The sequence below is a fragment of the Kogia breviceps genome, chromosome 2, assembly GCF_026419965.1.
Source record: "Kogia breviceps isolate mKogBre1 chromosome 2, mKogBre1 haplotype 1, whole genome shotgun sequence".
In the NCBI taxonomy this organism is placed as follows: domain Eukaryota; kingdom Metazoa; phylum Chordata; class Mammalia; order Artiodactyla; family Physeteridae; genus Kogia; species Kogia breviceps.
The window spans coordinates 100,895,919-100,921,448 of NC_081311.1; the positions used below are offsets into that span (position 1 = coordinate 100,895,919).

General features: G+C 41.0%; 1 protein-coding gene across 8 annotated transcripts in view; it reads right to left on the reverse strand.

The window, feature by feature from the left end:
* Window positions 1–25,530, reverse strand: part of NCKAP5 (NCK associated protein 5) — a 1,012,185-nt gene that overhangs the window by 58,319 nt on the left and 928,336 nt on the right. For 5 of the 8 annotated variants that reach the window (XM_067025888.1, XM_059055602.2, XM_059055601.2 and 2 more), the window contains 2 exons: window positions 3,602–3,916; window positions 963–1,108 (listed from right to left, as the gene is read on the reverse strand). In XM_067025888.1, the coding sequence (XP_066881989.1) occupies window positions 963–1,108; window positions 3,602–3,916 (461 nt within the window). Of the gene's footprint in view, window positions 1–962; window positions 1,109–3,601; window positions 3,917–14,274; window positions 15,121–25,530 lie in introns of those variants that run through there. The other 3 variants (XM_067025890.1, XM_067025891.1, XM_067025892.1) reach the window with 3 other exon arrangements.

The window sequence follows — 25,530 nt, forward strand, 5'->3', positions numbered from 1 at the left end:
ATACCGAGGTGCTGAAGGCTGAAAGGATGCTCCACCATTCTGGCTGTGGGGCATCTCAGATGTGGGCTAATCTGGGTATTTCGTCATCAAGGTTGGGTAGCGACCCTAGTAGAAATGGTGAGAGGGCCTCCTCATGCCGGGATTGGGAGAGCCAATGCAGCAGAAGCAGGAAGGGCCGAGGAGGGGCCGGGAAGCTCGGGTAATTGATCCTAATGTCCTGCCTCTCACTCTTCTCACTGCAGGCACCACCAAAGACCCCGGAGTGGACCAGCCAAGGGCAAGCTGAGAAATCGTGAACAGGCTGAATATGGCCCCAGTAATTAGCTGGAAGAGGTAAGTGGGAGGGCACTGAGGAGGGACTACCACATAGCCCCTGGGGGGGGACCCAAGAGTCCTGGAGCCCCGAGCTCCTCCCCAGGTCCGGTCACACAACAGGAGGCCTGTGTGTCTGCCATCTCAGGGTGGAGGAAGGACCCCCAGCAAAGATGATGGGGACTGAAGAAACATACATCTCACTGACCCCAGCCAGTCATCTGACCACTCCTGGCTTTAGTTTCTTCATGCCAAAAGGGAATATAATTATACCTGCTTTACTGGTTTCATAGGAGCGAGGTAAAGGATAAAGTAACTGATAAGATAATGAAAAAATATCACTGAATCATTCTAAGTGGTGCTCTTAGGGCTTGGGAGAGTGAATGACCGTTCCACAATGTCTACTCAGGGCAGAGCATCCTTACCTCAAGAGTTGGGGTGCAGATGGGTGGAATCATTTGAATTACAAGAACCCACAGTGTTCCTTAATAATTCAGGAAAAAAGGAGAGCCTTGGGCCTTGGTCTTTATGCACTAATCCCACAACAAACTTGACTTAACATTAAAATCTATCACAGAAGTGGTTAAGGAGGTCATTTTTCACACTCAGGACAATTAGGTGGAGGGTGCCCTCCCGTCGACTCTCCTTACCTGGGTCTCTGCAGCAGCGCTGTCACCCCCCCAGGCTAGAAGTGGCTTGCTCTCCGCTGCCGCCGTTGTGTTTTCAGCATATTCGAATGATGAACAAGTCTGAGGCCTTGGCTTGGCTTCACTCTGCATTTGGGAATTGATTTTTCCTGAATGAGGAAATGTATATGAAATCACAATCAGCTTTCTTCAACTCTTTACAAGTTTAGGGATGAGGGTAGGGGAGATAGTCAGAAATAATCCAAAGGGTCCAAACATGGTGACAGCTTGGTTTCCCAACATTCTGTCCCCTGAAAGTCTGTGGTAACAGAAATGTCTGCATAATTACGTGTATCTCTGGAGGATGTCCACCTTGGAGACCCAAAGGTAAACTCTGCTTGGACTACTTTTCCAAAAAATGTTGACAGACTTTTCATATTAGAAAGGGTTCAGTGGGCGAACTGCTTGGGAAATGCTGATCATTCCTCAAATAGTGTTATACATCAAATAACAAACAAATTTCTGTTCTGGAGGACTTCTCGGAGCCTTCATTATGCTAATGGGGATTTTCATAATTTCCAAAGGGAGGATGTGAATTCACAGCCTTTCCCATACATGTTTGAGCAGGGAACCCTGATTTTCCTAGGAAACTTACGAAGGTCATTTTGAATAAGGTGGTTTGCGAAAGTGCTCAGAGGCCCTCAGAGATCTTGCTGGGCAGTCTCAAGCTCATATGTGCATATGCCTCAGCCAAGCTTTTGTTACATTGTAGGTTCTGATTTGGTAGCTTTGGCGTGGGGTCTGAGAGCTGGCATATACAACAAGCTCCCAGGGGCCGCTCTTGGCCCATGGATTGCATTGTAAGCAGCCAGGGTGCAACTAGCAGAGAATGAGTAAAATGTCTCCATTATCCATAATAGCAGATTAACCTGCAGAGTGTAGCCTTTCCTCATGTCAGAAAGGAGAATTGCTGTCATTATCCTCCAGCCTCAGTGATTATCAACAGGACAGGCTGTGAGAGCCTTTCAACAGCATTTTGCTTGTGAGCAGAAGTGAAGTAATTGTATTTTTATCAGCACTGGGAGGTCTGTGCAGTTCCTTCCATCTTTGATACGGGGATAAGAAAATAACCAATTCAAATGCATATATTAACCAGGAGTTGACTGCTCGAAACTACTTTCCTTTTGTTCCAGCTAGATCTCCATTCCTTAATGTTTAAAATGTGTAACCAATGGCCACAGAAAAGAGAAAAGCCTTGGAAAGCCAGCCATGCCTCTGACCCACAGTGACAACATCTTAAGGCAGCAGACAGGAAGCTTTGGGACGGATGGCACAAGAATGTCCTGCAGTGTGTTGACCTCACTCTCTACCGTATACGACTTTTGTTTACAACTCTTCATGACAATCTAATTAAGACACGAAACTAAGAAAACCGGTGCACTGAATATTAGCAGCAAGATCGGAACCATCTCCTTCCTATCCCCTTCTTGCGAAGCAATTCAAGGCTTGCAGTTTCTACTCAATTTGTTCTAATGACAGAGTTTAATCACGGAGTCTGCTCGGCAGCCGGCCGCTGAATTGAGGTCACATATGTCACTAGTCAGGCATGGAGCACATAATCTATAACTACACTTTTGCCCCTGAATCTCTGGAGGCTGTGTCATTAATTAACAATACATTTATTTCAAAAATAATGTATGTCCCAGCCTTTTAAAATGTAGCCTTGGCTTGAAATAAGCAGAAGTTTGTGATGAAACATTCATGGCAGTTAGTATTACTGTATGGAGGAAGAACTCAGCCATGGGAATAACCCAATCACATTGACTCACAGATGTTTAATGAAAAGTCTTTCCTAATTTCTCAGAAGCCCGTGGTATAATATCTACTTGTGGTTGCTTTCCCATCACCAAATCATAAATGAAAGTCTTTAGAACTCTAGTTCATATGCTTATGCATGTCATAAATGCAACATGAGGCACACAGGTTAAAAATTATTTAGTGTCATCCTGAGCTGCAATAAATATTTTTAATCTCGAGGGAACAGTGAAAAAACTTTGACCCTTAGCCTGGCCCTATCTTTAATCATGAAAGCTTGTTTCCATTGACTGCAGCAAAGGATGGTACTTGTCAGTGGGAAGGCTCCCTCCATTCCATTGTAGTTAACAGACAATCTACTGCTAATATATCAAAACTACGTTTTTTATAGCTCAACATATAAATACATTTGAATGGGATAGGAATATGTCAGAAGACATATGTTTCTGTGAGAGGGCAAACAACATTTCAGCTAAATTTATGTCTTGGGCCTAGATTGGTCTATACTCAGAGTTAAGTTTTAAAAGACAAAATGTGAAGTCTGCGTTGTATGGTTTTTTCTTTATCAATTTATATATCCATCTACCTGTGCTAACGTGCTTGTTTCCTTTATGTGTGTGTACACTCCTTAAATAATACTGAGAGCAGATGACGTTTAGTCCTTGTTTTCTTTTTATGTTTTGGTTGAGGACGTAAAGGGATTTCATGCGTCTACATTTCCACTGGGCAGAGGTCACTGACTGACCTCCTGGTGGAAATCTTTTCTGCTGCCTGTTCTCCGTTTTTGTCAGCAAGTGCGTGATTTTAGTGAGAAAGCAATCTCATTTGGAAGGTAACAGGCCCTTTACCTGAGGAGGCTGGCTTGGGGAGGCGACTCTGAAGAGGACGCATCCCTCTGGCAGGCACGATGGGGTCGGATATGGAATGAACAATGGCGTTGTCTGCAGATCCCCGGCTGTCTGCAGAGGAAGGCACTTCTCGTTCAAGGGTCTGGGCTCTTATGGAAGAAGCTGCACAAAGGGCTGGCTGGAGAGACAGGAGGGGCTCAGTGTCCTCGGGGGAGTCTGCTTGGCGTATGTACCGTCCCGCTGAGCGATTTCCTGAGTCTGGGAGTGGGAAGGTTCCAATACCACTGTCCAGGGTCCTCATCTGGCAGTTCGTTTCTAGACAGAGTAACATAGTGAGAATTAGAGACTGCTCACATAAAAGGAGAAAAGGATCATGGGCATTTGGATCTGGTCTGGAGGAAAGGGGATATCTAGAAGGAAGAAATACTCATAAGGGTGTAGTAAATTTCCAGGGAGTGGCATGAAACAGACATTTAATTGAACATGTCAATATTCCCTTAACATAATATGAAGTAAGATGGCTAACCATTACTGGCAGCAAGCGTCATGTGTACATACAAAGTACCGGGTTCTCTAGAGTTATAAGAGAAAAAGAACAGTCAATGGAGACCAAAAATTATTTTTGATCACCCTTATTTCAATTGGGAATCATATGACTTCAATCAATTAGGTAACATTTATTAACTGAAATAAGATGAGTAATGAGCACACATAACAAATTGAAGTGATGTCCTAACAAAGGCAGTTGTGCATCTCTTACATGAATTATCATCCACCAGCAGGTAACTAAGTCTCTGGCCTCTCCATTTGACTGTGAGGACAAGTAATTCACATACTATAAGGGTCATCCCCAAAGGTACGTCACTTATCATGGGGGCTTCCTATGATTCAACTGCCATCTGAGGTCTTACAGAGAAGATCATGGGGCCACTTTCTGTCTTTCTATCTACCTTTATTCAACGACAAAGGTCATCAGTACTCTTTGGATTTCTTGTCATTCCCAGGTCTCCCACTATTCCCTAAAACAAATCAAGTTGATTTCACCACATGTGTGACATATTCTGCCAATTACATCTCATCTTCAAAACATTTTATATCCAAGAAAAATACAATATCTGAAAAAATTATTATATAATTCCTGAAATGTAGTGTAGTTTATCTAAGCCAATGAGACAGCTTCCAAGATCCGCTTGTCACCCAAAAGTCTCCTGTTTACACGATAATCTTAGAGTGAAACAGTCTTAGTAAAGTTTGATTAGCTTCTTATCAGTCTAGGACAGGGGAAGAGGCACAGTTTAACACCGTGTTAGGCATGGTGGGGAATATAATAGACTATGTTGTGATCTTTGTATCAAGAGGCTCAACAGCTAACATTTCAGTGGTGCTTGGGAGTCTGGTCTCTGCTAATCTCTAATTGTGTGAGTCCTCCACATAATATCCTTAACCCCTCAAGGTCTCAGGTTCCTTATAGAGTTTCTGTGAGAATAAAGATACATTCACCGTGGAATCCCTTGAATTTAGAATGACCCCTAGCACACCGCAGGATAGCTGAATGAAAGAAATAATGAATGATGACATATAAAAAACACCAGGTATATTTATTAGATTTCAGTAGATATCTGACAGGTAGTTTATCCTTAAGTACCTTTCTCACACAATCTCATGTGATGCTCACCAATTAGTATGTGAACTTCAGAATTTGACCATTCCCCTACCCTTCTCCTCAAAACGTCTCTGCTCTGAGTACTAGAATTCTGGGAAATTCCTAATACTAAGGTGAAAACAAAGGGGTGGGGGTGGGTACAGAGTTAGCTTTTATAGGTTCTAGTAGGTTTGGTCCTTGGTTTTAGAAGCACTAGAAAGATGAAGTCCCTATCAAAAGAGAGGATTCAGTCTCCAAAGGGATATTTAGTAGGAAGATACAGATACCCCTTCTCCATTATGGTGCCATTTAGCTATCTCATACGCCATCTGATCTCAAAGACTGATCATGGACTCCAGGAGCCCTGAATCACGTGGCTGTAGTCTGAGATCTTCCCCAGAACCACAAGGGCTAAGTTTTAGTTCCATTCATTTCAGGGCCCCCACCTGCTAAGCTTTCCTCTCAACCAGCTTTCGAGATTATTCATTATCTTCTCTATTCATTTTCTCCTCAATTAAGCAGACTCAATTGCGACAAAATAGCCTTTTGGAGAAATAATCAGCTGTTTGCACGGGAAGGCAATGCCAGAAAAGAAAGATCTTCTTATTTAGAATTTGGTGTCTTTTCTTCATGTTAGCCTAGACATACGACACTCCTCATATTTAGCAATGTCCATCTGTTGTACTTGGGGCAATTCTAAATGTCTGAACTATTTCAGTCTCACACAGGAGTTAAGTGGATCGGAATCGACCCAGTCTTCAGGGATGGGGATCAAAGATTCATGGGATGTAATACCTGTGTCAGTCCCTATGTGCCCCAGGCTGCCTGCCATAATAATTTCCTCCCAGCATCTCCAGGATGCCTACCTCTGAATGAAAAAATGCTGAGCATGGCAACATCAGGGGTTCTTTTCCTTTTGTGAAAATGGATCATCAAGTTTGGCTGCTGTTAGGAGTTCACTGCTTTCTTTGTATCATCCCTTCATCTTCTCAACCTCAAAGGGTAAGAACTATCATTGCCATTTACAAATGAGAAATCATGGCTCCAAAAGGTAACCTGTCCCAGGCTTTATGCTGTAAATAAAGAGCTTGGATTTGAATCCAGACCTACATAAATACAGAGACCAAGCTCTCAGTCACCAAGCTATACTGATTCTGCCAAAAAGTTCAGGTAAGTCCAGAAGTGGGGTCTGCTCTGTTCACAGCCATTGAGGCAGCCCTGTGAGCTGAGAGCGCACAGAAGGGGCCCCTGCCTCTGGTCAGGGCACCCGGCTTCCCCTATGGAACTGGTGCTGGCCCTGAATCCCAGCTGGTTCCCATGCTTCCCATCCTGAGGATGGAGTTAACAGGGGGCATTCCCGGCATCTGCACGGTTCCTGAGAACTACAATTGTCCGGTACCTCTTCCCCCACCCTCTTGGATCTCATCTGTAGACTTCCATGCCAGGGTTTTTCTGGCATTTATCTCATCTCTCTGGCCCTGGTGATAGGCATTGCCTGCAAGGGCAATACTTTTTTGGATTTGTCTAAGAACTCTCTCCCCATAGGTATTTTATGAGTTAATCCAGTCCCTTCAAATGGAGACTCAAAAAGCAAAGTAGGATTCTTGGCAACCTTTTCAGTGATTTTTCTGGGGAAAGGCCCCAGACACTAAAGCCCATGTATGTTGGCCTGGCCTGTAACACCAGGCAGGAAATAGGGCAGGGAGAAATCTGGGGTAGGAAGAAAGATAAAGGAAGTCTAACTCTGGTGCCCTTCTGAGGACACCAGCATTTTGTGGTATCTGTCCCTTTATACTATTTTCTTTTCCCTTCCTTCCCTCCACAATAATGTCAAAATCAGAAGCTATAAAACAGGACTTCTGTATTCCTGAGTTCTTTGATCTTCTAAGAATTGTGTGCACTAACATTAAACACAGAAATCACCTGTTATTAAAGCTACCTTTTATTTCTAAAAATTACAGATGCCAAATGCAGTGAATTTGAACGACTCATTTGTAATACCTATGAAATGAGATATGGACAATCAGGAACTCAGACACCATATGCCAAGTTTCCCCCTCAAGCAAATTTCTCCAGAATGCATAAACCTTTGGAAATAGAGTTTATACTGAAAATGCTGACACCTTCTTTATGTAGTTTCTTTAAGGCACTGTAAGTTTCTCACAGTTCATAAAAATATTGTAATCTGAAAAAGTGTTAGCTATTGTACTTTTGAAGTCAGTTTTTTCCCTCAGGGGATTATAAGAACTCACAAAATAATTGAATGGCCGTGATAAAGATAAAGTTCAAAGGGACAAGCCAGCCTTGCATCCAGAATGAGTTGACTCAGTTCTGACCTCACAACATGCTTAAGTTCACATTGTGGCTGTGAGAACAGCTGTCAACAGGGCCTTGCTAATGAGTTCAAGGGCTGGACCACTAGATGGACCAGCGGGTTTCATTCTCTCAAGGTCACGAATGGCTTCTCCTACCCTGATGACTTCTCGTCATGCCATTTGCCTCCTGTCTCTTAAGGTAAGTTCTCTCACTTATCACCACCAACAAGCCCCAGATGTTTCATGGGATGACTGACAGCAGTGCTTCCCAGTCCTTTTAAAGTTGTGGCACACACAGGAAATACACACATACAGCTCACCGAGGAACACACCAGCTGCCCCAGGACCCCCGTCTACCTGAGAGCTGAGGGCTCCACATCTCAGCACACCTGGGGCCCGTTCAGGGCACGTCAGCATGGTAGGGAACCTCTTCCTTACAGAATGGACTCGGGACCTTCTTTTCCTGTCACCTTGGATGCTTTATCTTTTATACCTCCAGCAGGAAAGGAGATGGACAGCTCTGTAGTCTGTTAGCATCTGACAGGAGAATTTTTAGGTCCTTCTTTTTTGGAAAGAATGATGAGAGCCTTTGTGCTAGGAATACTGTCTGGCCTCAGAGCTTCCGTAAAGAGGGATTTATTGTGCCTCAGAGGGGGGAATGAGTCAGCGGGGGGTGAGCAGCCAAGATGGGGGACGTTCTGCATGGGATGGCGGCAGAGAAGACATTTTGGAGAAACAATTCAACCAGGGGTTTTTCAGCTGTTAACTTAGGATGTTCAATACAAAATGCCCACTCAGCTCAGCAGCAAGCATCGGGCCTCTGCTCCTGGACCAGGTGGCCCAGCAGGTAGCTTTAGTTTCCTCATATGAAAATTAGATTATATAACCTCCATCTCAGGGGCGCTCTGAGGACTACCAACATAGCACATAATAAACATAGCACGATGCCTGGAACAGGTACATAGCTATTATTCAGAAAATGGCAGCAATTCTCAAAATAAGTGTTATTAGACTGCTAGCAGCCTGGGGGCAGATTGGGTTTTATCCATCTCCTCAGAATTCCCATGTAAGCCTGTTCCTGACTCTACATCGCCTTTATTCTACAGAATGGTAATTATATGCTAATAGAGCTGATGAGAACTATAGGCCGAGAGAGTGCCTGATTTATTCCCCATCACCCACGCTCAGCACAGAGCCTGACACATAGCTAGCACGGAGGGTAATGAAAAAATAGGTGGATGAAATAAGCTCTCATCTTTAGAAAATTCTTCATGAAATTAAATTGAGTATGAACTTTTCCTTTTGAAATCCCAATCTGCTGTTTTTTGTTCTCACTTCAGCAACCAGAGAAAACAGCTGACTTCCTTTCTCTGTGCAGCTCTATTTCTCATACAGCCAGACTTCATTAATTCAGATAGCCAGGGGGGATAAGATCATTCAGAATTATTGAATATTTTGAAGACAGGTTTCTTAATACTTCCAAGCCCTTAGAGCAAGGGTCAGCAACCAAGACGAAGGACAGTGCGGGGAATGTGGCTTTAGTATCTGCCTTGGCCCCCGCCCCTACCTCAAAGCATCACTGGGCTGGAAGGTCCCAGCTCTGGCCTCATTCCTCCTGACCTCACCCTCAGGGAGTGTAGATGCCAAGCTGAGTGCTGGCCTTACGTTTAACATCAGAACGCATAGTAGCACAAGAACCAAGTTATCACAGAAGCAAGTTCCTGGGAGCCATTTGTAGCGAACAGATGAGATTACTCAGCAACTTCTTATATGTCCTTACCCCAAACAGTGAGGTTTTTCTCTTTTAAAACAATTTGTTCTCTTAATTGGCTTCTTCTTGCATCTCCCGAATTTGTTTTATACTATTCCTTTACATTGTAACACTATATTTAAAAGTAGCTGCAAAGGGAAAAGCTTGTTTCCAGCACTGTTTCAGTTAATATAAATTTCCAAGTTAGTGCAACCTGTATTAGCACTGATTTTGAGTGTTTGGGAAAGGCCACTAACTCATTTTTTCCTCAGTCTTCTACAGATTAAAGTATCTCAACTTTTTGTTCATGGATCCTATCTCACCAATCTTTAATTGCTTGAATGTATAAAACCAAAACTCTTGGTATTATTAATGTATCTGTCCATAGAGATTATTATATAGGACAGGCTTAAGCAAACCCGACTTGAGTTCCAAGTTAGTCTAAATATTCAGAAGAATGAGGCGAAAAGACAATAGGCTTCAGAGTTGGAAAGACTAGGCTTGACGATCTGCTTGGCTACCTGGTGGCTGTGTCACAACAAGGGAATTTTTAAACGATCCTGACATCATATAATCATAGCTCATTGGTAATAATGCTCGTTACAAAGTAGGTACTCTGTAAGTTCCCAGAAGGGGTTGTCAAGGAGAGGTGAGGGCCCCTGCAGGTACATAAAACACACAGTGTCTGGAATGGAAGACAAACCAAACTTTCACCCTGTGTGGTCAGTGTTCTACTGCAGCACCTGGGTACATTTCACTAAACAACTGCCCCCGTTATTTCCTAAGCAAGTGTCATGTGGCAACCATTTCCTTGGGGTGTACTTGATCACATCATTAATGAACGATTATAAACATGGAGCAAAGTACTTGGAGTTGGTTGCAAGCTGCCTCATGTACGGAAAAGATGGAGTCCATTTTCCCAAGAAATCCATTTTGGAATAGGCACCGGAAAGGTTTTTTAAAAAGCTTAAGCCAATGATGTTTACCAATTATCCTTTGTTCACAGACTTGCTACATTCTCAGGGAATATTCTCAAATTACTAAGCTCTGATTTTCAGTCTATCCTAAAAGGTTACACTTGCTTCTGTGCAATGATCTACCCTCTCTTATATATTCAAACAAAGTACTTCAGTAATCACTGTTTTTTTCCCTCTCTTCCACACTCGTAAATCCTAGGAAAATGGAAAACTTTAAAACCCAAGCTCATTTTTACTTTGAGAACTTTAATCATACCTACAAAGTTTCAGCCAAACAAAATTTCAAATTGTGTTGAATGAGGACTGAACACAATTCACCAGCCAGAAAGCGCAACTCATGGGTGTCATACCATATTACTAACTGGTATACTTTCCTATAATGCAATTGGTCATGTAAATAAGTCTTTGTATGAGTTCTCTCCAGGTTCCTAAACATCTTAAGCTATGTGTGGTATTGGCAATAGAAACTTAACTACAGATGCGAGAACAGATCTCTTTATTTGCACATCCTTCTCTTACTAAGTCTGTATGGCTGAAATAAGCTAAGAAAAACTAAGTCTGTTGCCAAAGCCACATCAATTAAATGTAGGTTATTCATTCTAACTTTACCCTGTGATTTTGTTAAAGTAGTCCAAAATGACTATATTGGCTACTTATTCACAAACATCGGGCAACTTTTGACTGTGGCATTAAGATGACCTTGTGGAATAGTAAATTCAATTTGACGGCTTCAGAATGCATGTAAACACTCAGCTTCTAAGTTCAAACTGGATTTAAGCTTTCTGAGATTTGAAAAGTATATAGGAGAATGTAAATTTGTTTTCTAACCCTTGTGTTCTCTTTGACATAAAGGAAGACTGGAACTTTGGGGGTCTGGTATACTGGTACTTAGGGAATAAATATGAGAAAAAATGAAGGGAGTTAATATGACAAAAATTTTTACAAAGAAAAAAGCAGATCATAAAACTCCTTTGTCAAGGTCAAGGACAAGTGATTTAAACCAACATAAAAGACATGTCACCTCAGACTGGGTTGGTATCCTGTGAACCCAATATTCTGTCGGACAGTGGTAGCATCACATAAAATATTGTAGTGGGATGTGACTTAAGGATATAGACTGGAAAAGGTCAGAAGTGTGTTCCAAATGCCCATGCAGACCACGAATTAATAGAAATCCTCCTTAAATTTATGTAATTATTCATCTGGTATAAACCCTGAGAAAAAAATTCCTTAGGTTCGCTACAGTACGTGCTTCGTCTTGTGAGTGACACTAAGACAACCTCTTCAAAGGTGTGGGGGATGGCTCTTGGTCTCGTATTCTGAGATTTGTTACGCAACTTTCCAAACCCTTCCTGATTTTATAAATTTTATGATTATCTCTAGACCCTTATTCTTCTAGACTGAAACATCTTGAGATCTTCACATAAATCCTTCATGTCTTGCTATGCTACTATGCCTGTCTTGTAAAACAGTGGTGAGATTTGTACGTGATATTTACTGCGATATATAAGAGTAGGCTAATGTGATCACTACAGTTTAAAAACCAGTATTTGTTTGACGTGGTCAGCTGGTCTAGGAACAGACATGGATCCCAGATTGCTTCATCTTGTTTTGGGAGTCACCACTTCCAGGTCAAAGTCCTTGTTTATGAGAATACAACATAGATTCCTCCCAATTCCTCACAGAGTGATGATTACCACTTAAACACTTTCCTATCCATATGTCAAGTCTTGTCCTCCTCAGCTATTTTTCTAATTGGAAAAAAAAAAGCCCTTAATTTTATTAGCAAAACTTTCTAGAGTACCATAAAGATGGAGAACCACTATGGTTCCAGCCCTGATCTGTGTCCATCATTTTGCTAATTGAAGAAATGCCAATTTATCTCTCCCTTTTGTTTCCCGTTATCCCTGCTCATTCTTTTTTTTTTTTTAAACATCTTTATTTGAGTATAACTGTTTTACAATAGTGTGTTAGTTTCTCCTTTACAACAAAGTGAATCAGTTATACATATTCATATGTTCCCATATCTCTTCCCTCTTGTGTCACCCTCCCTCCAACCCTCCCTATCCCACCCCTCTAGGTGGTCACAAAGCACGGAGGTGATCTCCCTGTGCTATGCTGCAGCTTCCCACTAGCTATCTAATTTACATTTGGTAGTGTGTATATGTCCCTGCCACTCTCTCACTTCGTCACAGCTTACCCTTCCCCCTCCCCATATCCTCAAGTCCATGCTCTAGTAGGTCTGTGTTTTATTCCTGTCCTACCACTAATCTCTTCATGACATTTTTTTAGATTCCATATATATGTGTTAGCATACGGTATTTGTTTTTCTCCTTCTGACTTACTTCACTCTGTATGACAGACTCCAGGTCTATCCACCTCATTACAAATAACTCAGTTTCATTTCTTTTTATGGCTGAGTAATATTCCATTGTATATATGTGCCACCTTCTTTATCCATTCATCTGTTGATGGACACTTAGGTTGCTTCCATGTCCTGGCTATCGTAAATAGAGCTGCAATAAACATTTTGGTACATGACTCTTTTTGAATTATGGTTTTCTCAGGGTATATGCCCAGTAGTGGGATTGCTGGGTCATATGGTAGTTCTATTTTTAGTTTTTTAAGGAACCTCCATACTGTTCTCCACGGTGGCTGTATCATTTTACATTCCCACCAGCAGTGAAAGAGTGTTCCCTTTTCTCCACACCCCCTCCAGCATTTATTGTTTCTAGAGTTTTTGATGATGGCCAATCTAACCGGTGTGAGATGATATCTCATTGTAGTTTTGATTTGCATTTCTCTAATGATTAATGATGTTGAGCATTCTTTCATGTGTTTGTTGGCAATCTGTATATCTTCTTTGGAGAAATGTCTATTTAGTTCTTCTGCCCATTTTTGGATTGGGTTGTTTGTTTTTTTGTTATTGAGCTGCATCCCTGTTCATTCTAAATCCATGACAAAATTGCTCTATCTTCAACTTTTTTTCCCCAATCTAATGATAATCTAGCTATTTGCTTGTATCTTCTTTTAATCCACTTTTGGGCTGGTGTTTACGAAAGCCATATTAAAGGTCAAAACAAATGATGTTTACTGATTCTCCTTGGTTCACACACTTATTACATTCTCAGATCACATTCCCAAATTAGTAAGTCACAACTTCCCCTTAGCGAAGATACAGCATATTTATCCTAAAAGGTTGTCCTTGTATCTGTTTGATGATCTACCCTCTCTCTTAGCTTCACTCCATCTCTATCTGCCCTGCCAAAAGGAAGTGAAAAGCTGAACAATTATCTGGTGAATCTGATAGACACAGATGGCTATTATGGGTAAATTTGTCTCTCTAAAATTCCATATCGGGTTTGCTGAATTATATGGACAACTGCCTCTGCTCTCCATTTTACCTGCCTGGATAATATCTTTGATAAGGCAAGTGAGGGAAGGGAGGAAAGAAAATAAACTGGAGGTAAGCTGCTGCAGGAAGAGAGTCAAAACAGCTTTCCTTGGTAGGAAGCATATAAAAACAGAGAAGCATGAGGAGATTCAGATTTATCAATTTAGCAACACATAAAAAATTTATTAAAGATCTTTACAAGAGGTAAAGCATCCTATGTATTATTAAATTTATTTATTTTATTTATTTTTGGCTGCTTTGGTTGTTACTGCGCAGCTTTCTCTAGTTGTGGCGAGCGGGGGTTACTCTTTGTTGTGATGCATGGGCTTCTCATTGCAGTGGCTTCTCTTGTTGTGGAGCACGGGCTCTAGGCATGTGGGCTTCAGTAGCTGTGGCACGCGGGCTCAGCAGTTGTAGCTCGCAGGCTCAATAGTTGTGGCACATGGGCTTGGTTGCTCCGCGGCATATGGGATCTTCCCAGGCCAGGGCTCGAAGCCGTGTCCCCTGCATTGGCAGGTGGATTCTTAACCACTGCACCACCAGGGAAGTCCTCCTATGTATTATTAACCTATTTTATTTATTTATTTATTTATTTAAAAAAATTATTTATTTAATTTATTTATTTTTGGCTGTGTTGGGTCTTTGTTGCTGTGCGTGGGCTTTCTCTAGTTGTGGCGAGCAGGGCGCGGGCTTTCTCGAGTTGTGGCAAGCAGGGGTTACTCTTCATTGCAGTGTGCAGGCTTCTCACTGCGGTGGCTTCTCTTGTTGTGGAGCACGGGCTCTAGGCACATGGGCTTCAGTAGTTGTGGCATGTGCGCTCAGTAGTTGTGGCTCGTGGGCTCAGTAGTTGTGGCTCGTGGGCTCTAGAGTGCAGGCTCAGTAGTTGTAGTGCACAGGCTTAGCTGCTCCGTGGCATGTGGGATCTTCCCAGGCCAGGGCTCGAACCCATGTCCCCTGCATTGGCAGGCGGATTCTTCACCACCGCACCACCAGGGAAGTCCCTAACCTATTTTTTTAATTAAAATTTTATATACTCTAAAATTACAAATTATTTTAGTTTTCTTTTATTACTGTAATTATAGACATTTAATAGAAGACCCCAGAAAGGTAAGAATTTAAAGCTCATAGATGTTTTTCTCCATTTGTCTCTATATTTATTCAATGTTAATGATTTTTCAAATTGTATGCGGAAAGGAAAAAAGCTTAAGTCTTCATACCCTGAAACTTTAAATAAAAAAATTCACTTTAACATGCCTTACTTGCTTGGTTCAGGATTTTAATTAATATAAGTTAATCTATTTTAAGTGGATATTCAAGGATCATTTATTTTTTTTTATGTGACTGTAGCTGAAATATGGGTGAAGAGAAGGCTGAAGTAGATATGAGCCTATCTTTCCATTTCAGCTGCCACTCTCCACTCTCCAATATTCCATGGTTGTTTCTACAGGAAGATAATAAAGGAGTAATGAAATCCAACAGACCAAAGGATATGAATATGGGCAAAAATATAGAGAGATAGTTGCTTCTGTCCATTAATGATTAACTGTAACAGGAACAACATATACCGTTAACCACTGTTTTCAGACATTGGACAATAGGTAACATAAAACTTGATCTCTGACTCAAGGAAAACAAATGAAGCGAGCTCTATAATCTCTGTAGCCAACTGCCCAGTGATGGCTTCCAGACTGAAACACTGAGAGAAGAAACATGAACAGAGTCTGGAGGGCCTGCTGAATTCAAGAAGAGGTAAACACAGGTGTGTGGGTGGGGTAGGGAAGGGGCTGTCTAGGCAGCTAGAACTTGCAGGACTATGTATTGCAAAGAAATGATAACAGCAGAGGTTTCGCTATAGTCTTCTGCTGTGTATTAACCTGAACGTGCATGAGGTGAAATGCATGAGGTCAGAGAAGCAATGACTATGAAGGAGTAGGTTGAATCATTTCTTGAGCTCATGTAAGGCTGAAAATAGTTTATATTTCCACCATCCAGAGAGGATAGGTCTCCCAAAACAAGGACCACACGGTACAGTCCTAAGAAGGGTCAAGCCATAGTCGTGAGGCTAAATTATTCCCAGAAAAAAGGTTCCCTTGAATTTGTCATAACAAAACATAAAAGGAAGCCTTGAAAAATGAAACTAATCTGCAAGTAACTTAGATGCACCTCAAAATAAAGAACAATAGTCTTTACAGGAATACAATGAAATCTAGTACTCAACAATGTAAAATTTATAATCTCTGGCATCCAATTAAAAATCACCACCAGGCATGAAAAGAAGCAGGACAATATGATCCATATTCAGGAGAGAAATTAATCAATAGAAACAGACACTGTAATGAGAGATAATGAAATTAAACAAGAACTTAAAAATATTGTAGATGTCACAACTATGTACAAAGATATAAAGTAAAATTTGAACATAATTAGGAAATAATAAAATAATAAAAATACACAAATGGAAATTGTAGACAGGAAAAACTATATTTAAATTTAAAAATACACTATACAGAATTAATAGCCGATTAGCAGAGCTATTAGATATAGCAGGAAGAAAGATCAGTGAATTTTTAAACATTACAAAATAAATTATCCAAAATAAAACACATAGAGAAAAAAGACTTAAAGAAATAGACCATCAGTGACATGGATGTCAATATGAAATGGTCTAAATATGTATAACTGGAGCACCAGAAGGAAAGAAAAGAGAGAAAGGGGAAAAATTATGTGAAGTAATAACCAAAAATGTACATATATGATAAAAAACTATAAACCCCAAATCCAAGACTCAATGAACCTCAGCCAGAACCAACATAGAGAAAATGACATTTAGGCTCATCATAATCAAACTACTGAATATCAGTGATAAAGACAAAAATCTTAAAAGCAACTGAGAAGAAAGATATTTTACAGAACAAAGATAAAACTGACAGTAGAATTCATGTCAGAAACTACATAAACGAGAAGAAAATGAAATAACATCTTTAAAGTCTTGAGAGGGAAAGAAACAAAACAAAACCTGTCAACCTTTTAAAAATTAATTCTAATTAATCAACTTTTCAACTTATTTAATAACCAAGAAAAAAATATATGCTTTTCAAACTAACAAAAGCTGAGAGAATTCATTGCCAGAGAATGTTTAGTGTAAGATATTAAGGGAAGTTTCACAAGCAGATGAAAAATAGGTATCAGGTAGAAATCTGGATGTATACAATAGAATGAAGAATGAAAGAAATGGTAAGTGTATGCTATATAAAGTATATTTTTCTTATTTTTTAATCTCTTTAGGAGATAATTCACTAAAGCCAATATAAAAACATATTGCAAGCTTTCTAACATACGTAGAAGTAAAATATACAATAGCATAAAGGGTGAGAGGGGTTGTAAGAAAGTAATCTGTAATGTAGATAGATACATTACAGATAGACTGTGCTAAGGTAAAGATGTAGTTAAATTACATTTAAACATTAGTTCAATCACTAAAACAAACCACAAAAAAACCCACCCCAAACCAAAAATCCCACTAAAACCCAAAGATGTATAGCTAATAAGGTGCACATGGAGATAAAGTGGAATCAGAAAAAATTCTCCGTTCAAAAGAAGGCAGAAACAGCCCCAGAGAGCAGGGGGCACAGGCTCCCTGGGGACGGCTCGTAGAGAAAACATTTAAAAGAAATTGGTTGTGACCTGATGCATTTGATTATGTGGAAAATAATATTGAGAGGGGCCTTACAATTTTGTTGGAGAATTTGGAATCAAATTCTCCACATAGGAGCCTAAGATAATTGGGAGAAAATGTCATTATTAATGCTAGAAAAAATTCTAAGCTGTACAAGAAAGGGACTGGGATCATATTACACTCTAAGTAGTATAATTAGTTCATCAGTGAGCAGTATTTACATAATCATAAGGGTATAAACCATACATATTAAGTTAACCAAATCTCTAATACAATTTTTTGGAAGAAATAAGGGAAGAAGAATGGGTCAAGAATGCAAATTCATAATCTCCCATGATAGAAAGTCAACAGATAAGTTTACATTTTCAAAAACTCAAGAAATGGCAGTGTAGGTTTATCATTTCAGAATATGGAGGTGCAAGGCCGAAAGAAATAGCTGAGAGACTAGAAACTAGCTGTAGGCTGTAGGGCCCAAGGCTGTAAGGACTGGAGCAGAGAAACCTGTTTTTATTACAAGTCTTAGAAAATTGTTTAACTTTAAAAAATAGATTAAAAATAAAAATTAAATTACCAGTGCAAAAACAAAATCCAAAAAACAGAAGAAGGCAGAAAAAGAGGCAAACATATAGAGAACAGATGGGACAAATAAAATACATAGTAAAATGGCAGATCTAAACCCAACCATGTAGATTATATTAAATGGCCTAAATATCCCAATTAATAGGCTGAGATTGTCAGATTTGGTTTTTAAAAAATCAAGACCCAATTATATGCTGTTTATTAGAAATCTGCTTTATTTTTTTTACCATTACAATGGTTTAATAAGATGTAATACACATAATACATGTGAATGCAAATAGCACATTGCCTGGCAGCCAGTGAAGTTTTAGTAAATATGGTTGCCATGTGTCTGGTTTTAAACCAGACAGTCCAGTATTTGAGTTTTCTTTCTGAGAAATAGATTAAGAAAAGACCAGACATATAAATGTAAATATGAGTAAGTGCTACTATTACTACCATGACATGTCTTATGCATGAATAGTGGAGCTTCCTCTCACTAGGACAGTCTGCCACGAGGAATGATAGAGAGCACACTCCGCGAGACATTGCTTCGAGCACCACGAGACGTGGGAGAGCCCAGCACACACTTTGCCACGTACCAAATTCCATTGCCATTGTGAGCCAGGTGCGAGCAGAGGGCCCCCGCAGTTTTTCCCAATGTTTCCTTTCACAGGTACAATTCCTAACTGTGTTTTACCTCATCTCCTTGTGGTCCTCTTCAGTAAGAGATATTTGGCAGTTTCTTTTTTTCTATTTAACACCTTTACTGGAGTATAATTGCTTTACAATGGTGCGTTAGTTTCTGCTCTATAACAAAGTGAATCAGTTATACATATACATACGTTCCCATGTCTTTTCCCTCTTGCGTCTCCCTCCCTCCCTCCCACCCTCCCTATCCCACCCCTCTAGGTGGTCATGAAGCACCGAGCTGATCTCCCTGTGCCATGCGGCTGCTTCCCACTAGCTATCTATTTTACGTTTGATAGTGTATGTATGTCCATGCCACTCTCTCACTTCGTCTCAGCTTACCATTCCCCCTCCCCGTATTCTCAAGTCCATTCTCTAGTAGGTCTGCGTCTTTATTCCTGTCTTGCCCCTAGGTTCTTCAGAACCGCTTTTTTTGTTTTTTAGATTCCATATATATGTGTTAGCATACGGTATTTATTTTTCTCTTTCTGACTTACTTCATTCTGTATGACAGACTCTAGTTCCATCCACCTCACTACAAATAACTCAATTTCATTTCTTTTTATGGCCAAGTAGTATTGCATTGTATATATGCACCACATCTTCTTTATCCATTCATCTGTCGATGGACACTTAGGTTGCTTCCATGACCTGGCTATTGTAAATAGAGCTGCAGTGAACACTGTGGTACATGACTCTTTTTGAATTATGGTTTTCTCAGGGTATATGCCCAGTAGTGGGATTGCTGGGTCATAGGTAGCTCTATTTTTAGTTTTTTAAGGAACCTCCATACTGTTCTCCATAGTGGCTGTATCAATTTACATTCCCACCAACATTGTAAGAGGGTTCCCTTTTCTCCACACCCTCTCCAGCATTTATTGTTGGTATATTTTTTGATGATGGCCATTCTGATCGGTGTGAAGTGATACCTCATTGTAGTTTTGAAGAAATGTGCTTTAAATACATTCATGGATCAGAATATTCAATATTATTCAGATGTCAATTCTCTCTGAATTGATCTATAGATTCAATGGACTCCTAACCGAAGCACTATCAGGCTTTTTATAGACATTGAGAAACTGATTCTAAAATTATTTACAAATGCAAACATTTTTTAAAAAAGTAAAACACTGTCTGAAGACTGACAGTACACACTACCTGAATTCTATTTGGCTACAGTAATCAAGAGAATGTGGTACTGGGTAAGGATTTGCATATAGATCAATGGAACAGAACACATTCCAGAAACAGACTCACAAATATATTGTCAATTGTTTCCTGACAAAGATGACAAGGTAATTTAATAAGGGAAAGATAATACTTCAACAAAGGGTACTGGAAACTCTGAATATTCATATGGGGAAAAATGAACCTCACCTCTTTCCTTATACTATACACAAAAATTAATGCCTAGACTGAAACGTAAGAGCAAAAAGCATAAAAGTTTTAAAGAAAACAAAGGAGAACATCTTTGTGACCTTGGATTAGGTAGCAATTTCTTAAACAGAGTCAAAAACATGAATCATAAAATTAAAAAAAAAATAGTTAAACTTGATCAAAATAAAAAACTTTCTCTTCAAAAGTATTGTTAAGAAAATTAAAAGGCAAGCAATGGGCTGGAAGAATACAGTGAAGTTATTTCTAATCAGGGATTTGGATACAGAAGAAGAAGACCTCTAACGCAACAATAAGGACAAGCAACTCTAGCAAATTGAGAAAAAAATTTGAATGCATATGTCACCAAAGAAGATACATGGATGGCAAATAAACACAGGAAAAGATGTTCAACATCATCAGACATCGGGGGCTGCAAATTAAAACCACAGTGTCATATCACCATACTCCCCTAAAAATGGCTAAAATTAAAAAGACTAAGAATATTAAACGTTGGTGGAACAAGCTGAATTCTCATACACTGTTGGTGGGGATACAGAATAGTAAAACTACTTTGGAAAACAGTTTGGCAATTTCTTCTAAAGTTAAACATACACTCATCATGTGACCCCACAATAATACTGTTACCCAAAAGAAGAGAATATGTGTCCACCCGAAGACTCATATATACAAATATATACGGTGGCTTTATGCATAATAAATAGCCCAAATTGGAAATAACTGAAATGTCCATAAGCTAGTGAACGGATAAATAAATGAGGTACATCCAAGCAGTGAAATGCTTATCAGCAATAAAGCACGTGCGCACGCACACACGCACACACACACAACTGAGGATACAGATAACAACACGGATGGTTCTTAAAACCATTAGGCTAATTAAAAGAGGCCAAACGCCAAATACTATATACTGTATGATTAGCTCCATTTACATAAAATTCTAGAAAAGGCAAAACTATAGTGATAAGAAGCAGATCAGTGGTTACCTGGGACCAGTGGTGTTGAGAGAGGTTCAGATGTAAAGAGGCGTGAGGGAATGTTTTGGGGTGATTAAAATGTTATATATCTTGATTGTGGTAGTGGTTATACAAGCACATGCATTAGTCAGAGCTCACTGAGCTGGACACTTGGAATGGGTAAATTGTGTTGTATATAAATTACAACTGAATACACCTGATTTTAAATATTATGTGCCCTACCTGCCAATAAAGATCTATTGAAATCCGAAAGTATAAGCAATCCTGCTTGAACATGGCTGAACAGAGGAACTGGGCTTTCCCCATGTAAATCTTGAATAACCTTTAGAGGCATTTGAAAGTGATGTTGGCGAGGGAGGATCTTCGGGAGTCACTAGGAAGCAACACGGGACCTAGTCCTCAATCCCAGATCCAGGCAGCACACACAAGGCTTTGTGTACCCCTTCATCTTTTCAACAACCTCGGGAAGCAGCTACTATCATGCCCATCTGGTAGAAGAGGAAGCACAGCTCTGAGAAGTGAAGACGGTGACTGGACAGAGTGCAAGTCCAACTCCAAATCTCATGCTGTCTCTACTCAACAACCTGCCTCCCAGTAGGCTTGGGGACCGCCAGTATCAGAGAACCTGCCAGGGACTCTGTAGCCCAGCACTTCTCCAGCTTTGGGCGCTGTGCCTAGACCCCCGGCTTCCCTGGCTGTGTGTCCCAGATTCCTTTGCAGCAAGGGTCCTTAAGGAGCAGAGCCCCTAAATCATGACTGCACCAGCAGCCTAGGCATGCTCTGTGCTGATGCATTTGACCTTCAGCACACCTCATATTTCTGCAGCATAACAACATCTGCTGACCGCTTACTACAGGGCAAGCACTTTGCTTGCATCGGGTTACTATGCAATCTGCAATGGACACACTTTACATGTGAGGAGACTGAGGTTTAAGGAGGTTAATAAAGTTGCCCATGGTCATACAGCTACAAGTAGGAGAGCCAGGGTTTGGGCCACGGTCTATATAAGCCACAAAGCCTGCATGCCGGACTACGACGGGATTCCAGTACTGTCTTCTGTATTCAGTTTACTGAGCACTCTGAATCAGTGAGGATGTTTTTGGAGGAAAGTAACGCATTAAGCGGTAAGTATGTATTAGCTCACAGTCCAGAATTAGAGCTAGCTTCAGGGCTGCCTTAATCTAGGCCCTTTGCTTCCCTTGCTCTGCGGTTCTTCTGACTCTGTGCTGCTCCTGCCTCTCAGCTTTATCTTCATGTTGGTAGGAGTTGGCTGGAGCAGCCCCATACCAGTCAGCTAGCTCTACACTCCCAAGACTAGAGGGCAAGAGAAGCTGACTCTATGTGATTCTCTCTGAACCTCCAAACACCCTGTCCCCTGACAATGAGTCAGATGAGGTCACAAGCTCACTCTTGGACCAATCCATGTCACTGGGAGGGTGCCACTCAGTGAGTGACTCAGGCCTGGGTTCTAATTACTGGCAAGGACGGTTACCACGACTGCCCTAATCACCTGGAACCCCTGGAGACAAATCCTGGGGCACCAACCGTAACATTTGCTACATTCTTTCTTAGTCATTATTTCAGTGGAATTGTACAGCAACGCTATGTATCAGTAATCATTTCCATTTTACAGATGAGGAAACAAATGCGCAGGGAACAGATGTCTTTCGGGGACATGAGTAGATGTGCAGCAGCCAGGATTCAAAGTCAGGGCTTCTAATTCCAAGTCCGGAGCCCTTTCTACTACTTGGCAACCATTATGACCCTAACCCATGCTTCCACTTCAGACCAAATTCTAAGATGCTGCTGAGAATATATTCATCTTCTAGGGTCTCTCTTCTGGTATTTATCATCATTTTTTCCTAATTCAATAACCGTTTCATTATGGACTCCAGTGAGCCATTTATAACCAAGTCAGGAAGCTTTTTTTAAAAGCACTTCCCTTCTAATGAGGTTTTATAGCTATCATTTAAGATAGTCTGATGTACCTTAAAGTCTATTTAGTGTGATGTAACTTTCTTCTCTTTTTCCTCTTCAATCCCACTTTTTTCAATAAGCTCGTGTTCAAAAATACTGTCCTTTTCAAATTCTTTTTTCACAACTACATTCAGTATGCTATCAAACTGTACCCCCGGGCCTTCTGTTCTCACCACCTGTATTCATTCTCCATAATGAACCTAATGAGGACTTTCTTCTGGCCTTTGGGCTTTTAAAGCAAGAGGCTCATAAAGGTAGTATCTTCTTCCTTAAAAAGGTATGTAAGAGAAATGACATGGGATAAAACCCTCAAATATCTGCTTAGCTACTACACAGGGCAGCGTTTCATCTAGAGTACCAAGAGGAATGGAAATAGACAACTGGCCCACATATGACTATGGCTTTGGTACCTAACAGAGCCCCAGATGCTGGTATGAAGGAGTCCCTGGCACTTGGGGCCCAGCTTACATTTAGAATGTGCAGCCATGAACTTCACCTCCTTTGACTTTCCCAACAATCATGAGCTGAGTTGGGAAAGACAGAAATCAGTACATCCAGTCTGCAGATATGGAAACCAAGACAAAGATTTGCTTAATTAATAAAGGACAAAACTGTAACTGAAACTTAAGTATCCTGGTTCCAGGTTCAGGGCCGTTTATGCTGCATTATTTTGATTCCTGAAAAGTTAAGGAAGTTGTGTAAAAAATATGAAGGCTCAGGAATTCGTTTAGTACCGCTGACCCTGGATTTTAAGTGTGAATCTTATACATATTTTGCCTTTTCTGTGGTGTTCAGGAAAAGTAAACAAGACTTGACAGAAAATCTGAGTAGCGGCAACCATTCATACCCAAGGCCAATATATAAAAATTCAAAAGATGTGATCAAGAATATACGTTGGTACCATCTAAGGGCATCTGTCATAACTCGGCCTTCCAACAGAAAGATATTATCATTGCATGTTGAATAATATTGAACGTGCTGTTGATTCTTTAGAAACTGGGTACCTCCTGAAGATGAGAAGGAGGTGAAAGAGGCATCAAAGAAGAGTCTCATTTTCATAAATGTGAAGACTTGGGAGTGCAGTCATGGAAGAGCTCCTAAAGTAAGGAGCCAAGTGAGAGCACTGGGGAAAAAATCATTGTAGGAAAGTAACCATAGGAAGTAACCGTAGTAACCACAGGAAGGAGGAGGTGGAGAAGCCTAATGGAATCATGATGCTGGAGGCCATACTGGAAATATCTAGAGCTCAGGTGGGAGATTTTGGTTGTCAACAGAGTTGCTGGGGAAAAAGGAAGGAAAGCTATGACAGACAGCATTGTGGAAGGAGGGATTAAGGCGGAAGCCAAAGGCAGCTGAGAGAACTCAGGATGTGAAGGATGAAAATATCTCTGGCGGGTACAAGCAAGCCAGGAGACACTCAGAGGTGCCCTCGGGCCCCCCCTTTCCCCATCTGACGGGGAAAGAGTCAGGGATGGAGCAGAAAGAAGAGAGCAAGGCAGAAGCTGAGTGGGTCTCTCCACGGGGTCCTGAGGGCTGCGGCCAGATGGGACACGCAGAGCTTCAAAGGTTTCTGCCAGCTAGATCTGCCTCAATGTGCAGGGGAAGGAGAAACTTCGGTCTGAACAACACAGCTCAACCCATCTGTTTCTGCAGAATTCATCTGACCTTCTTTCCATATGCCTGCAAGTAGAATCTATGATCCTTGTAAATACAAATTCACTAAGGGGTGTGGCTTATTGTGAAGCAAGGCGCAGGCACCACTGCCTCTGCCTGTTGCTACTCCAAAGCTTCTGTCATCCTGGGACACTCCACTCAACTCAGCAAGGTTCCCATGCTTGATGCGAAGACTTTCCAGAGTCAGGGGTCCCCATGCAGTGAAGGAAGCGGAAGGGGGTCTGTGGATGTCACTCTTAGGTGTTGCTTTCTCCTATAGAGGTTAGCGCACAATGGGAATTTCTCCGTGCAGAGCGGATTGTCTTTCTGCCTGGCAGTTTCATTACAACATTCCATACAAGTTACATCTGTAAGTGATGACCTTGCACAAATTCAGCACAGCAGCCCACCTATTGTGGAGTCTTGGACAAGCTAGTTTGGGTGAAAGAAGGCCATTTAACCCCGGTCCCCTAGCAGCCCAGTCTTCTTGCAGGGCAGAGCCACATGCAAATTGTAAGGCCCATTAATTGTCATCCATGATTCTGGCCACTCAGCACAATCACCTACATGGGAAGCAACTCCCCCTGACTTCAGCAGGAGCGTCTCATGAACCTCTGAAGCCATTGTTTTTGGCTTGCAAGGAGGTTTGCTCTAAAACACAAATTCTCTTTAATAGGGAGCCATTACTGTGTAATGAATGAACATGCCATCAGTTGGCATGCAGAGCCCTCGGGCCCTGTCCTCATGCACAGGTCTCTGGAATCTTCACTCGTACTGGGGAGAGGAGAGCACATCTGCAGAGGGTACACAGCTCCATGAGAGTTCACTTCTTACAGATGTGTGAATGAGCTCTGCTTTCAGATCCAGTTGAAGTCAAACTATCTGGCTTTGTTTGCTCACATGAGACTGGACTGCTCAACCAGAA